At 34.4% G+C, this 17,321-nt stretch overlaps 1 protein-coding gene across 7 annotated transcripts in view; it reads left to right on the top strand.

Annotated features, from left to right (window-relative positions):
• Positions 1 to 17,321, top strand: part of SCN3A (sodium voltage-gated channel alpha subunit 3) — a 158,312-nt gene that overhangs the window by 42,934 nt on the left and 98,057 nt on the right. For 4 of the 7 annotated variants that reach the window (XM_001367117.3, XM_056797206.1, XM_003341263.3 and 1 more), the window contains exons 2-5: positions 1,057 to 1,172; positions 1,599 to 1,915; positions 6,283 to 6,401; positions 10,221 to 10,310. In XM_001367117.3, the coding sequence (XP_001367154.1) occupies positions 1,649 to 1,915; positions 6,283 to 6,401; positions 10,221 to 10,310 (476 nt within the window). In that variant the 5' untranslated portion in view covers positions 1,057 to 1,172; positions 1,599 to 1,648. The remainder of the gene's footprint in view (positions 1 to 1,056; positions 1,173 to 1,598; positions 1,916 to 6,282; positions 6,402 to 10,220; positions 10,311 to 17,321) is intronic. The other 3 variants (XM_056797209.1, XM_056797207.1, XM_056797210.1) reach the window with 1 other exon arrangement.

The following is a 17,321-nucleotide window of genomic DNA, read 5'->3' as shown; positions in this document are numbered from 1 at the left end:
CATTACTCTCCTCTGGTAACAGTATCTTTCCATATTCTTTTGCTGTGGCAACAGGTTACTGAGAGCTAAATTATTAGATTGTGCAGTCATGATCTCCGTGGAAGCAGAAACTATTTTTAATTTCATATTTTTTATCTCATCTAATGCTAAGCATAGTGCTCAATATACCTTGAAACTGAAATTAGACAAAGAAATATTTCAAATTTGCTACAGTTAATAAACTACAACATATGCATGTCTACTTGCAAAATGCATAATATATATACATGTTGATAATATAAATGCATATTAGGTCTTCATATCATGGCATCAAGCAAAACAATTTTTACAAGTCTTGGGTTTCTCCAAGGAGAAGAATAAACACATATTTCCCAAAATGTCTAGTCATTTTAATTGTGTCTGACTCTACATGACCCCATCTGGGGTTTTCTTGGTTTGGACTATAATAGTTTTCCATTTCCTTCTCCAGCTCATTTTACATATGAGGAAACTGAGGCAAACAGGGATTGACTGGTTCAGGGTCACACAGGTAGTAAGGGTTTGAGGTCAGATTTGAACTCAGGAAGCTGAGTCTTCCTGTCTTCAGACCTGTCAATCTATCTACTGTACCATCTAGATACCCTCAGGTTTCTTAATGCTACATTGATGGACCCAGAATGGGTAAAATTGAGTCCTATGCCAATGCATTGAATCCTGGAAGTCAAAAGAACTTGCTTTGGGGTGATTCAATTATAAAAGCAAGTGGGGTTTAAAGACAAAAACAGAAATAATTTATGGCAACTTCAAAATGAACATCAAGAAGATACAAAAATCAAAACAAACACCTATTCACCAGCTGGTTACTGATTTTAAAAGAATTTTCTCAGACTTTCACATCGTGTGCATCCCATTTAGTTTCTCTGTATTAGCAATCATTTCATTGGTGTTGCAAAATTACTGTTTTTTTTTCTTTTGAAGAGTTTGACCATTCACTTTTATAGACTGTTTTTTGGCCTTGGATGTACAAAGGTCCAATCTACTGGACTGAGCAGCTGCTGTGTCTTCTTGTTTGTCCAGTTTAGGTTAATAATTAACATAAGGAGGGCCTGTCCAACAAAGAAAAGTGCAAGGTGTGGATGAGCCAGACTGCTCATTAGGTCATCCCAGTGCCAAAAACACACCCACCACATGTGGTAAGTAAAAACATTAAAAACATGCATCCACAAATACCTTTTTCACAATGCTAGGAGGTGCAGTGGATAGAAAGGAAAAATGTCAGGTGGACAAAAATCAAGGATTGGCTCTATTTGTAAGCCTTATGAGAACATATCCTTTACCAGAAGTAAATAACCATATTTCTGTTTTTCTTGGCTCAAAAGCCAAGAACAGATGTCTTATGAAGTTGGTTTATAGAGAATCAGATTGAACAGTAATAATGTTTACAAGTAGAAATTGTGGCACCGCACTAAATGCTCTATTTAATGTTTATAGAGACTATTTTTTTTATTTACTGGGAAAACCAGATGAAGCATTAAATACCATCTTGGTTGATTTTTCCTCTCTCTTTTTCATTACTTTCCTCCTAACTAGTATCAATTTTTCCCCTTTTATCCTCATAGGAAATTCTTATGCGAGAGGCTAAACGAAATTAAATTTGCAGGATGAAAAGATGGCACAGGCACTGCTGGTACCCCCAGGACCTGAAAGCTTCCGCTATTTTACTAGAGAATCTCTCGCTACTATCGAAAAACGCTCTGCAGAAGAGAAAGCTAAGAAGGCCAAAAGAGAACTCAAAGAGGATGATGATGAAAACAAGCCAAAGCCAAATAGTGACTTGGAAGCAGGAAAATCTCTCCCATTTATTTATGGAGACATTCCTCCTGGAATGGTGTCAGAACCCTTGGAGGACCTTGACCCATACTATATCAACAAAAAAGTGAGTCCTAAGGAAGGTTATCCTTACTAATCCTTGTAGTGCATACTGACTATATAGCATTCCCTTGCATGGATTATTACATGTAATACAATGTACTTCACAATGCATTATTATATTTATGCATTTCTCAGATTTGCAAATAAACTATGCATCTTGAAAGCATAGTATGACCAACATAATAATTGCATAAAATGTACTATGACAGTAAATGATTTTGTTACAATAAGAGCTTTAGGCAAGTGTAAAATTCCCCCTACAAAAATGCAATGATATATCTATATCTATCACTATATATGAATTCATAGTAAATTAAATAAAAGGTTATCAGTCAAAAAAGCAAAATGCATTTTAATTAATGTACTTAGTAAATTTGAAATTCTTTTTTTCTTTCTTTATTTTACTTTAACAAAAAATTTCCACATAAGTTTTCCAAAGTTATATAATTCATGTTGTCTCACTCCCATCTTCCTCCCCACTCCCAGAGTTGACAAGCAATTCATTCTGGTTTATGCAAGTATTATCAAGCAAAACATGTTTCCATATTATTCATTTTTGCAAGTGAATAATCTCACAAAATCAAAAGCCCAAATCACATACCCAAATAAACAAGTGATAAATCATATGTTATCATCTGCAATCTGAAATTCACAAGTGACTTATGGGCCAAAAGTTCAATAATATCTCTAACTCTAAATATTTTAATATGCAAATTAGTATTAGTCATTTGTCCAAAAATACATGCTTCTTATTTCAGATTTTTGAGTATTCTTAATGATTTCTTTGCAAGAGAAAACTACTTGCCATTATAGTGGAAAGTCCACAAATTTATATCTTTCTTCATGAATTCAGACTTAATTTTTCAATCTAAAGTACATATTAATGAAAGCAGTTGTTTTAAGCTAGCATATGACTATCTCTAATATCACTTTAAAGGAAAATGTGAGATGAAAATAAGCTAGAAACATATTTTTTCCTTAAGAACTCTAAGCTTTCTTTAAGCAACAATTATTTCTGCATTTACACAATGATAAAGCAATCACATGAGATAAAGACAAAAGAACAATTATAGCATAGAGTAAAAAGTTTGACCCTTGATTGCCTGTAAAATGACACTTTTTATAAAAGATGAATTCACTATACACACATAAATAATTTAACCTTATAAAATAAGGTTGGTTTACAAATGAGTGTATGGATATACATATAGATAACAATAGTGTTGAGACATATCTCATTAGTACATTCAATATGCTCTGGTCCTGTGATGGTGAACCTATGGAACATGGGCCAAAATGGCATGCAGAGACCTTTCTGTGGGCATGTGCCACCCAACAGAGTTAGTTACTAGAAAGGAAGAGGTACTCTGTGGAGCTGTTTCCTTCCCTCTCTCTACTGCTCCTCCCTGTCTCTCTGCCTAGTAGCCCACTCGAAGTGCTTACTCCCTCTCCTGAGTGAAACACCCAGACCATTCCCCTCCCTTTCTTCCTCCCCTCTTTGGGATAAGGTGGCGATCTGGGGGTGGAAGGGAGTTGGAGAGGGGGCACAACATACAGTCTCGAAAAAGTTCTAAAAGGTTTGCCATCACTGATCTAGTCCTATGACTGGAATGCTGGCCCCTTGAAATGCTTGAGTAAACAGTAAAGAAGCTGGTCCAGATTGGTTCAATATATCCTGAAATCACTTTAAATTGTTTCAATCTTGTTCAAACCAGTTTTATCCAGGTGTCTCCAATCTTTGATACAATTCATTAGGATATTAGCATCTGACTCCAGTGCTGAGGAAGAAAAATCCTTCAAAAGTCTCCATTCAAAAAGGACTTCAAGGTCCACTCCTTTTACTCAACTGTATCAATGCCCAAAGAAAACTCATCAACAATGTCAAGTTATGCTTGGAAGCTATGCCTGACTTTCCCCAAATGTTAAGTTGCTATTCCCCATATTTAGCTTCACTTAACTTCATTTTTCTAGTTTATAGTAAAGTTTTCAAACATTTTCATTCTATTTCTTCAGAATTTAGAAGACTGATACTCATGGCATTGAGGAAGGGAGAGGTGCAGAAGACAGAGTTACTAGAACCATGGCTTGCCCATGCTCACATACCTAGTATATGTGTCATATGAGGATTTATAATAGGTCTTACCAACACCAAGGTTAGCACTCTTATCTACCATATCAACTCTCATTCTCTCCACTATGTCCCAGTAATAAGGTATATCTTCCAGATTTCATTAGAACTTAGGTAGTCACTCTCTCTACCTTCTTCCTTTCTTGTCAGCTAAAAATATCTATTATTAAGATTTAGGATAAAACCCCCCAAACTATGGAAATTATCTGAAATTCTTTTTTTAAAGATGTAACAACCTTCTATTTATCTTCATAGACCCAGGAGTTGTTTGGTTTATTAAAGTCTTGGGTTCATAAGATTTGGTAAATGGGCCTTGTAAATTTCAGCAAAATTGTCCCTGGAACATCAAATCTGATTTCCCTGGTGGGTCAACAGATATTGAAAAATAAAAAGAAGACTAGTGATCATAAAGTAAGATGGGATATTACAGTTTATTCTTCCTTATATTTTTCTTCCCTTTTGTTGGATGGGGGTTAGGGGTAGGGTTAGGGTGTATTAGTTATCATTATCTAAATTCTTTGCTGATGTGGTAAAAGGCAAATTACTTAGTAGGCTAAATTATTTGTTAATAGCCATCCATATTCTCATTTTCAATTTGATTAACAGTGAATTTTATGTTCAAATGTTTTAATTAAAAAACAGAAAAGCTGATTTAGATCTGTGACTTAATACTAAATTGTTAATATTTTGAATTATGGGAAATCATTTAACAGATTCTGGATTATAGCTTCCTTTACAGTTCTCTGCTGCCTTAATAAAGTTAATACATGCCTCTTGGATAATCTCTTTGCATTGGAGAATAGTTTATTTATCCTTGTTGCATAATTGTTCAAATTTGCCAAGAGAAATTCATAGAGAACAATTAATTAGGCATTTCCCCAAAAAGTATAGTCTTTAAACATAAAAGAACACAACAGAAAGACTTTTTTCTAAGCCCATTGAATTTATAATATAAATTTGTTGTTGTTTAGTCATGTCTGACTCCTCATAACCCTATTTGGGGTTGGCTTGGCTAAGGTCCTGGAGTGGTTTTCCATTTCCTTCATTTTACATGTGATGAAATTGAAGCAAACAGGGTTAAGTGACTTGTCCAGGATCACACTAGTGTCTGGGGTCATATTTGAACTCAAGAACATGATTCCAAGCCCAATGCTCTGTCACACTGTGGCACCTTGCTGGCCAGAATGTAAATATTTCTATTTTGATAGTGCTTGTTGCCAAGAAAATAAATATATGGAATTGAAGCACTAAGAATTTTTGGTTAAAAGGCAGAAATATATCCTTAACACTTCTTAAGGAAGTCAAGCAGTTGGATCTATAAGTAGATTATAATATATTAGATCAAAATAGATGTGAAATAATGAAATGTGGAAAACTGAAAGTTGAAACTAAATGCATATGCTGGCATATGTATATGCATATATGTATATAGAGACAGGGGGGTGGGAAGAAGAGCAAGAGAGCACACTATACTCAGTACTGTGGTTGAAAAGGAAATACAATTTCACTTTCTCTGCCTTGAAAGGACCTAAAAATTGAGGAAGACAAAAATATACTTTTGAAATGATTTAAGAAAAATTATAAAACTCCATATCAACAAAATAACTTACTACAAACTGATGGTCTAATACTGAAGAGACACATTTAGTAATGATTAAGGTGGGCTTCATCTGGAAAGGTTTTCTAAAGGAAAAGTCTTTGTATGGGCAGCATTTGGTATGTTCCCTTGCAAGTAGATGCTAAACTGACATTGGCTTGATTGGATTAGATTACTGGCAGGTGAGTTTTGAACCAGTTCTTCAAAGAGATGATCAAATGGTAGTAGACAGCCTGCTGAAGCAAGTTCTTGATGGACAATATTTGCAAGTATGTTGTAGTAGGAAGCTACTATGAAAATGAGTATCACACCTAAGGAAATTGAGAGGTGCCTGGTGGGTGTGAGCAGAACATAACATAACAAATGAGGAACTTCTAAGAAGAACAGCAGTAAAAGATTCCATAAGGAAAACAAATGATAGAAAGAGAATGAGAACTGGTTCTAAGTTGAAAGCAAGGCTGAGATATTGATTGAGAAAATCTAAGATAGGATGATTTCTTACATTGGGATGCCTTTACTTGTAGTTTCATATTACTGTGAAAATGTAAATTAGATAACATAAATTGACTATAAATTTTCCTTATAATATATGTCTGTAATAATTGCTTATTATTATAATCTTAATAACTTCTTTTTTCTTTTTCAGACTTTTATAGTATTGAATAAAGGAAAGGCAATCTTTCGATTCAGTGCCACATCTGCCTTGTATATTTTAACTCCTCTCAACCCTGTTAGAAAAATTGCTATTAAGATTTTGGTACATTCATATCCTTTCAGAATTTTTTTAAAATTTACATTTCTAAACATCTGAGTTTTTAAAAGATAAAAAAATAATTTCTATATTAACTATGTAAAGAATGCCTTTGAAGCCAATGTTGGTTTATTAATTTAATTTGTATTTGACTCTATTTTTTCTGCTGTTAATACATAAAGACTTTGACTACTGAGACAGAAGGTAAGAGCTTAAAAAAAGACTCTGATACTGGGCTATATAAGTGAAACACATCATATGAGAACAATATGTTAGTCTGTTTATACCATCTATTACCTACAGTAAGACTCTTGCTGAAGTATTATTAACAGAACAATCAATTAGTCAACATGTGTTTATTAAGTACTTGGCATTTGCCAGGCACTGGGCTAAGCACCAAAGATTCAGAAATTACATTTGCCCCTAAGAGGTTCTAATGGGAGAGACAACATGTAAAGAACTTGCTGCATACAAGACAGGCACAGAACAGAGAAGGAAAACTCAGAAGGAAAGGCATTGGCAGGCAGAACCAGTTTACATCTCCTGCAGAAGGTGAAATTTGAGCTCAGTCTTGAAGGAAACCAGAGAAACTAAGAGAAGGAGTGGAACCAGAGCATTCCAGGCATGGGGGATAGCCAAGGCAATGGAAAAGAGATGAAAGGTGGCAGGTTGTAAAAGAGAAATAACAAGTGGCCAATATAGCAAGATCATTGAGTGAGTGGAAAAGAGCAAAGTATAAGAAAAAAAATACTGGAAAGCTATTAAGGGACAATACATGAAAAGCCAATGGATTGGTAGGGGAAAGAGAGGGGCCATGGTCAGACACTTTGGCAGCTGAGTAGAGGATGGACTTCAGTGGAAGACTTGAGGAAGAGATGTCAACCAGAAGGATGTTGAAATTGCCCAGGCAAGAGGTGATAAAGGCCTGAACTAGGCCAGTAACTCTGAGATTGGAAAGAAGGGAATGTCTATGAAAGATGTTATGAAGGAAAAACAAGATTTAACAATTGATTCAGTATGTGGCATAAGGGAATGTGAGGGTTCCGGTATGATGGCTCCAGTATATAAGGTACCTTAGAAGAAGGCATGGTTTGGGAACGGAAGAAGATAATGAATTCTGTCTTAGACATATGGCATTTGAGATGTTGATGGCAATCCAGTTGGAGATGTCCAAAAGGCAGTTACTGAGGAGAACTCTAGCTCAGGGCAGAGACTAGGGCTGGATATACAGCTCTGCCCATCATATGCCTAGACTTAACTGAACCCAGAGGGACTAAGGAGTTCACCAAGTGATCTCATGAACACAGCCTTTGGTGCTACATTGACTATTGTAAAAAACATTTCAGAATTCACTAGTTGTCACGTGTGGATTCAGCTTGTTGCTGTGGGGAGGGGGAGTACCAAACATTCTTTCTGGAAAAGGTCTTATATTTTAGTGGTGAAAAGGAGAGATGCAATAGCCTGGAAACCCAGAGACAAGAAATGCTTTTGCAAGTGTAAGGTCATAGGGTAAAATTAATTCATATAAATGTACACTTAACCCCCATTGCCTAGCCCTTACCACTCTTCTGCCTTGGAAACAATATGTAGTATTGATTCTAAGACAGAAGATAAGGGTTTAAAAAGTCTTTTATGTGGTAACTGGAGGATCAGAAATTATTTAAATTTCAGCCTAAAGGATTTAGGTCAAAGCTAAGAAAGTATGAGACTGAAGTTTTCTCTGAAAGATTCCTTAAAAAAAAAAAAAACCCTTAGCTTCTGTCCTAGAATCATTGTGTATTGGTTCCAAGACAAAAGGGTAGAATGGGCTAAACAAAGGTGGTTAAGTGAATTGACCAGGGTCACAGAGCTAGGAAATGTATGGGTTCAGATTTGAATTCAGGACCTTCCCCCTCTAGGTCTGGTTCTCTATCTATTCAGTCACTTAGCCAGCCCCCTCTGAAACCTTTTTAAAAAGTGTAGGTGTCAATCTGGGCATGTAGAGAGATGCAGTAGATAGAGTACAGGGCATCTTCTTGGGTTCAAATCTGGCAAATCTGTCACTTACTAGCTATATGACTCCAAGAAAATTGGTTCATCCTATTTGCCTCAGTTTCCTCATTTATAAAATATGCTGGAGAAGGAAATGGCAAATCACTCCATCAGCTTTGCCAAGAAAACCCGAAATAGGAACATGACATGTAGGACAGGACTGAACACCAGCAACAACAGGTGCTAATTGTAGGTAGTTTGTATCATCTGGTCTAGAAGAAGGAAGGTCATGATTACCTTGGACTTTAGGCAAGGGAATAAAAACTCTTAAAATAATGACCAGAATAATGGAAAATGTCAAATTTACAATAAATCTTTTCCCCATTTGACTCCATATTTCATCTTGTCCAATATGTCCATTGACCATTATTTTTTTAAAACCCTTACCTTTCATCATAGAATCAATACTAAGTATCAGGTCCAAGGCAGAAGAGTGCTAAGGGCTGGGATATTGGAGTTCAGTGACTTGCCCAGGGTCACAGAGCTAGGAAGTACCTTAGGTCAGATTTTAACCCAGGATTTGCCATCTCCAGGCCTGGTTTTCTATCCACTGAACCACCTAGATGTCCTCATTTACCTTTGTAGAGGCCTAGACAAATTAACAAATTTGTCCAAGGTCACACTTTTATGTCCAAACACTCACCACTCTTCCTCTACTCTCCCACCTTTTAGGGAGGCAGAATAACACAATAACCCTTTGCACAGAGAACATACTATGAAAAGAAATCAGCGATTGGTTCTGGCTTCTGATACTCCTATTTTTCAGCTGGTAAATAATTGCATTGGTGCAGAGCTGCAATAGCATTTATTGATGACATACTCTTCATTTAATTCTTAGTTGCAGAGAATAAATCGATGTATTTATTATCTGAACACTTTCAACTTTCTATATTGCAATCATTAATCTTTGTATGGAAATAGAGAATTAAATTATGCCCACAGTTCAGCCTACATATTTAAACAGTATTTCATACTTACTAAAAAGGTCTCTTCCTCTGATAGAGCCACAGTTCACTTGAATGGCGAATTCCAATTAAATTTTAAAGGAGGCATACATAATCCATTGGTTGTGGAGCAAAATGGGGCTTTAGTCATTTTTCAGTCATGTCCAACTCTTCACATCTCCATTTGGAGTTTTCTTGGCAAAGATGCTGGAGTGATTTGCCATTTCTTTTCCCTATTCTATTCTTTTTACAGATAAAGAGCTGAGGCAAACAGGAGTAAGTTACTTGCTTGTGGTTACACAGCCAGTAAGCATCTTGAGGGGCTGAATCTAAACTCAATAAGATATCTTCCTGATTCCAGGCCCACCACTCTAATCATTGCATATCTAATTGACCCACAAAAAAACAAAACAAAACAAAAAAACAAACAACAAAGAATAAAAACATTTCAGTTTTATCCAAGTCTTTGTGACCCCATTTGAGGTTTTGTGAGCAAAATTAGTGGAGTGGTTTGCCATTTCCTTTTCCAGTTCATTTTTACACATGAAGAACTAGGCAAACAGGATTAAGTGAATTGCCCAAAGTCACAGAGATAGTAAATATCTGAGGGATTGGATTTGAACTCATGAAGATATCTTCCTATTGTGCCACCTAGCTGCCCCAGGTATAATGAGGTTTCTTTCCAGGAATTTGTTCTGGGAATTATTTTTTAATTAACATTAAAATGGGAAAAGCATATATTTCTTTGGGCAGTAAATAAAAATTAGTATTATATGTAGGCAATCTGTCAGTGTACACTGTTATCATTATCCTTATTTTATTGTCTACTCATATCTTTTCCTTAACTATATAATCTACTTTATTCAGCATGCTCATTATGTGCACTATTCTGACGAACTGTGTATTTATGACCATGAGTAACCCTCCGGAATGGACAAAGAATGTAGAGTAAGTGGAAATGATTCTTGGAATATGAAATGGACTTAAAAATGCTTTTAGATAGGACTCTTTGCCTCTGGTCTTACTGATGGTTCCACTCTGTGAGACTAGGTTGAAAATCTTTCCTCATAATTCCTTTCCTACAAAGGGCTATTCCATATATATGTTTATATATCTATATATCTATATATCTATATAAAGATGTGGAGGTCATCATTATATGAGGTAAGTGGTTTTGGTTTCTTCCTCCCTCAGGATATTCACTGAATTTTTGTGCTGAATCAATATGTGATATGTTAAAATTAATGTAAATGAAAATAGTATATTTTTAGTGCAATAATATATTTGATCAATTTAAGTAAAGCAAGGATTACAGCTTTCTGCATGTTATTGATTTAAAAATATTTTTCCCAATGGAAGTTCCGATTAATGTTATTATAGTGTAAAAAGGAGTATAAAAGAAAAAGAAAGCCTTTCCAAGTATTCCAATGCCTTTTTCAAGTTGTTTTTATTGAGTTTTAAAGTCATTGATTAAATCATTGTACCTAAAATTTATAAGGTATTTTAAGGTTTGCAAAGTACTTTCCAACATCCCTGGGAAGTAAGTGGTATCATTAGCCCCAGATAGAAATAAGGAAATTGAGACAGACAGAGGTTACATGATGTAGTCAGGGTCACAAAGTTAGGCTATTCTTGAACTCTGGTGTTTCTGACACTATCCACTGTGTTTATATAGCCATGTAACCCTATTTAAGAATAATGTCCTTGGTTCTTGTTTATAGTTCTTTGTGCCATTAGATGGAGAAAGAGAAACTGAACTCTTGACATGTGATATTTGTGTTTATGTATATGATGTTGAGTCACAAACCTTATTTTTTAGTTTTACCTGAATATCAAACAAACATTAGACCAGATGGTCTAATCTCTAAGAAAAAAGTATAAACTAGGACTTTTTATTCATGCTAAACACATCACTTTAAGTTCATTTAGCAGCAAAGCCCAATATCCATTGTGAGATTAGTGTTACAGAGAGAACAGAGGCTATATGAAAGGTGATGATATGTTGTGTGTAGATATAAGGTAGAGATTCATAAAACAGCATCATGTAGTCTAGAACATGGGGCTTAGGGGATGATGACATAAAATAAATAGTTTAATATATTGTGGAAAAGATCACCAATAGAGCCACTCAGAGGAAGAAGTTGAGATACAGAGGCTAAAAAGTAGTACTAAATTTTTAAAATAGTGTCTGATTTCTTTGACTGGGTACCATCTTGACATTACAAGTTACTTAACTTTTGTTTTCACAAAGATGAGGCAAGTTTACCTAGATATAAAAGCCAGATCATTTTAAGAAATTTTGCTGCCAACTCACCAGTAATTAAAGGTGCCCAACAACTTGTGCTTTCATGGTTTTTCTGGACATCAGGATATCAGACTTCTTCTCAGTTTTGGCCTATACATTTCTAGTCATCACTTCCATTTATTAGTCTGCATGGCAATAGCAAGAGTACAATTTTTAAAAATAATTCCTTACTTAAACAGACTCAATGCACCAGGCATTCTGTTTAGGGCATAATGAGAAAAGAATGTGTGTTTTGCATATGGTATCTTTCCATTGGAAAATTCAAATTATTTTCTCAAATATTGTCATGTGGCCTATAAGATGTAAGCATGTAAGAAGTAACTATTACTTAAAGTGACTCATAACACAATATAAACTCAGTGAATTATAGTCATTTTTTCCATTATGAAGTGTTCTTAGCTTCTCAAAATAATAAGATTTTCAGTCATTCAACAAACACTGATGAAGTATCTATTGAATGAGGTTGCTTTCCAGCTCATAGAAAAACAAAAATAAAATAAGACAATCTTTGCTCTTAAATAACTTGAAATCTGATAAAGGAGAGTCCCTGAACACAAATAAATATAATATAAATAGGGTAGATTGAGTGCAAAGGCAATATGAAAACAAAGAACAATGGGAGAAACAGAAATCACTTCAAGGAGGGACATCAGGAAAATGCCTAAGTTGGGCATTAAAAGGAATGCTATAAACAGGTGGAGATGGAAGACAGTAGAGGAGGAAAGTGCCTCTAGGCATAGAAGACTGTGTGAGGAATACCATGTTGACTGGAATGGTGAAAGTGGGGAGAATTCAGTTTGATTAAAGTATAGACTATGTGAATGGGAATATCTGAGATAAGGCTGAATAAGTAAGCTAGAACTAGATTGTAGATGACTAAGTAGCAGAGTCTGATGAAAAGATCAATGCATTTGGAATCAGATCTGGGTTCAAATCTATTCATTGTCATTTATTTTCTGTGTGATCTTGGACAATCCTTTAAACTTTTCTATTCTTCTTTATTTGTAAAATACAGTTTGACTAAATGAGTTCCTAGGTTCCTTCTAGCTCTATATCTATGGTCCTATGATTTTATAGTATATAACTTGATCTTATATATTTAATGAGAAACCACTAAAATCCTGCAAGTTTAGTTGAAGTAAGTATTTAAGTGGTTGTTTATTGATCATTCAAATTATTTAACAGAAGAAGGTCTGTGGGCAGAAGCAATGTCAAAGATTGAGTGTTAATAGAATCTGCTGGTGAAGTTTAATCAGTAAAGAAGATAAATGATGACTGGAATGATCATATAAGTGAATTGTAAGATGATTCAATTTTTAAAAAAATCTGTCTTTAGGAAAACAATGTGTATGTGTGTATGCGTGTGTGTATTTCTAAACATATTGTTGGTTTAAAGTGCCTTTGTTCTCATTTCAGTTTTTGAGAAAATGTAGCACATGTAGTCATGTGTTTTGAGTCACATAGTTAATATTTGAACCAGGAAAAAAGCTTGAATATTTTTCTTGCCACTCAAGCATTGCTTTGAGCACTTTCTATGTATGTGTCAAGAATTGTATCAAGCCAAATCAGGTAGTTTATGTTATTGAGCTTGTTCACAAGAAACTCACAGTGTGCTCTTGGGATTGTCCTAGAGATGTTCTTAATCATTTATTTACCAAGTAACAGGAAAAGAATGGAAACTTCATTCATAGATTCATTTATGAAGGGATGATACAAGAACCTTAATATAGTATTGATATTTAGCACTAGGATGGAAGACTAGTGATATGGTAAGCACAGTTTAAAGGTTTAGACTCAGTTAATTCAATTTCATTCAGTGAATAATTGTTAAACATTTATTATGTATTGAGCATTGTACCAAGCCATGGAGGCAAAACCAAAAGTGATCCTTACTTGTACTCCACATTATTTACATCTTAATATGAACAAGTCTATATCTCACTTGCATTACAAATCAGTGTAATGCAGCTAGATCCCAATTGCTGAAAAAAGAGATCCCATGAAGTGGTAACCTTTGTTAAAATTTGTATTATTCAGAGTTATAATTATGTAAAGTATTCTGATTGGTTCCAATCCAACTGAAATGTGTACTGCAAATTTAAATAATGCAACCACTTCAGGGAGAGAATTCATATTTGCACTAATTGGGACCTCACATAAATTAAGATTAGAGATAATACTACCAATTGGAAAGGGTGGAAGGAAGGGAATGATCAAAAAATATTTTGTGGATTAAGGACCACTTCCTTCTAGAATGTCATGGAAGCTATAAACATCTTTAATCGCATATCATAGAAATAATGATGACTCATCCAAAGTCAGAAAGGGAATCTATTTTACAAAATAAAAGATAAATCTTAGCCTATCTAGATCCTTTCTCTTGAATTGCATAAAATTATAGCTGTTAGAAATATTCACCATGAAAATGACAGTCTATTGAGAAGAAACATATTCATGAATATACCTCCTATTTGCATGGGAAAAAATAGAGAAGTTTAAACAGTTGGAGTGATTTCTCAATTCTTTCACACATTCTCTGAGCTCTTGCAAGAGAGAGAAATGCAGACAGGAAATATTTTTGAGAATATTAGATTAACTACCATAGTTTCTTCACATGTCAAGTCAAAATGTAAGCAAAGGTGGTATATATTTAAAGTGACAAATCAAAGGATTGATAGAGGGATTTTTCTTTCCAAAAGCTCACTATACCAATGAAAGAACATTCGGTTTTTAGTAAATCAAATCATTGAGGTTTGGGGATATAGATGCCCTGGGGAAGAGAAATTTAGTTGTTGTTGTTGTTGTTGTTTTAATTTGTTTTGTTTTTAAAGAACATAATAGTTATTAACAGAAAGTTTGGCCTACTTGTTGTTACACCAACAGGACACTCCATATCTTTTTCTCTCTACCTTGTTTGCACTGGCTTTTAGTCATAAAATGAATGTAGGGGTCCTTTAGCTCTGGCTCTAAGTAACATTGGTCTCCTCAAGACACAGCTCATATCCTTTCTTCTATAAGAGACTAACCCTTTTCCTCACTCCCAGCCCCAGCAGCTACTGCCTTGCCCTCTCTGGTAACCTTTCATCTAGTTATACATATTTTATTTACAAGTTGTCTTACCTATTAGAATGTGATCATATTGAGCAATGGGACTGTTTTTGTTTTTCTTTGTATTATCCAAGTTTTAGCACAGCTCTTGGCAAATAGTGAGCACTCAATAAATATTTGTTGACTCACTGATTGGCTTCCTCAAATGTCCCTTTGAGAAGAACAGTAAAATAAAATTATAGACAGTACATAAAGGAAAATTAGATGTTAAAATGAAACAACAGTGGGAGAATATCAAGCCATTTTATAGGCAAAGAAAATGAGTCATAGAAAAGTTAAGCAAGTATCTCCAGTTGTTTTAGAAAATAAAAGATGTAAGAGCAAACCTTAGTTTTGTTCCATCATTAACCTCTCACAAAATGACAAAGCTGTTATCAGGAATTGCAACTTCAGACATCCAGTAGTATTTATTTAATAACTAGCTAATATCTGTGACTCTACTTTGAGTATTGCTGATATACATTGAGCTTAATGAAAGAGGAGATGGAAAGAGAGAATTTGAAATGACCTGAGATGTAAAACAAAATTTAAAAATTTTTGAAAAGCTAAAGGGGAAAAGGAGAAAGGGGAGAAACTAGTCATTCTAGCATTGAAACCTGTGCTGGTTTTCCTTAATTATTCCTAAAATTTCTCAAATCATGAATCAAAAATCCAGCACAATTTCAGGTATTATATTTTATAAAATATTTTCCACTTTGAAAAGCATGTTTTATTATATTTGTAATGCCAAAAGCAATATCTCTTCATTCACTTACTTGAGAAACTGTAAACTGTTAATTAATGAGTTGATTCTTTTAATGATCAAAGAAATTCAACTTTTTTACTTAAGCATGGAAAGATATAAAATGTGTCTGACAAAAAAGCATAATATGAAATATCCCTCACATACTTGGCCACAAGAAAAATTAGTTTCAAGAATCTGTCTTTGTGATTATATGTTAAATGAAAGTGATACCTTAAAAAAATCTGACCCTTTTATTAAGTTCAGTGAGAATCAGTTTCCTTGAGGACCATCTAGTATTAAAGATATCTAAAAATAAGTCATCTTTTCTTCAGTTTATACTCTTAAGCCGAATTGTTAGAGGCTTGAAGAGACTTTAAAACAAACAAATAACTTTGCTATGTAGAAATAAGGGGCTGGAGGCTCTTCATTCCCTTTGGTAACCATGAAACTTTAGGTATAAAGAATTTTTTAAAAAAGAAGAATGAGTCATTGAATCTAAGGAGTTGTATGGAACCCTGGAGTTCATTGAGCTCAGCCTCCTCATCTCTGACAGATTATCATCTATCCTCTAATTGAATAAATCTAGGCTCTATGAATGCATGGACTTCACTAAGTAACTCATAGTTCTGTTAGCTTTCATGGTTAACCAATTTCCATATACAATGAGATAAATCCATATTTAGAAATGTATAATTTCTGAGTAATTCCAGTTCTGTCTTTGGGAGAAACATAGAATAAGCCTGTAATACCCCAACAACTGGTTGGTATTATTTTTTCCAATGTACAGATGAATTAATTAAGACTAAGTGGTTTGGTTAAGTGATTTGCCCAATGTTAAACAGATAGAAAAATCTAAGGTTGGGTTTGAACTCAGCTCTCTTCCTGATTCCAGGTCCAGTGCTCTATCCCCTAAACATCTTCAGTTCTACCAGCATGCCCTGTGTGACTTAGATTGCAAACTCCCTCATAATCTAAGTTGCCTTTTTCATGAGGCACTCTAGTTTTTCAGTGTATCTCTTAAAATATGAGCTCCAAAACTAAACATAGTATTCCAGATATAATCTGAGAATTACAATAGAAATTGAAGCTTATTATTTTCTATTACTGGAACACCAGAAATCTGTGATTGCAACAAAATTTAAACAGCTTTTTTTAGCACTATATGTTAATATAGTGACCTCATGATCAAGTAATACTCCTAAATCTTTTTTCATGAGCTTCATACTCCTTCCTCATGAAACAAAGTATTAGTGTCTGATTTTATATTTATTCTTGTTAAATTTCATCTCGTTAATTCTAATCAATTATTCTAACCTGTTGAAGTAGTTTAGTTCTGCTACTGTCAATTACCATAAAGATTTTATTCATTCATCAAATATTTATTTATTCCCTACCTTGTAAGGAACTTGTCTAGGTGTCTTGGCAGGCATTATCCCTCCAAGATTTATGTTACTTATAGATATAATAAACATACCTTTTATAACTTCACTTAAAAATGCTGATGGGACTGAGGGTCAACACTACTATCATCTAGCCTGCATTTCATTATTTTTTATACACAAGAATGTTAGAGATTTTGTCAGATGCTTTCATAAAATCGATATGTGTATGGCATTTCTCTGACCTAGTAAAAAGGAAACTGTCACTTTGTCCTGACATGTTCTTAGTAAACCTTGGTTGACGCCTATGGATTTTCACATGCTTTTCTAAATGCTCACAAATTATCTTTAACTACTTTATAGAATTTTGCCTAATGGCATATTCGGGAAAGATTGTGGAAATCCACTAAATACCTATGGCATACAACCCTTTCTTCAAATAT

Source organism: Monodelphis domestica, chromosome 4 (genome assembly GCF_027887165.1).
Source record: "Monodelphis domestica isolate mMonDom1 chromosome 4, mMonDom1.pri, whole genome shotgun sequence".
NCBI classification, from domain to species: domain Eukaryota; kingdom Metazoa; phylum Chordata; class Mammalia; order Didelphimorphia; family Didelphidae; genus Monodelphis; species Monodelphis domestica.
The sequence above is the reverse complement of the archived record's forward strand: the minus strand, read 5'-3'. Positions and strand labels throughout refer to the sequence as shown.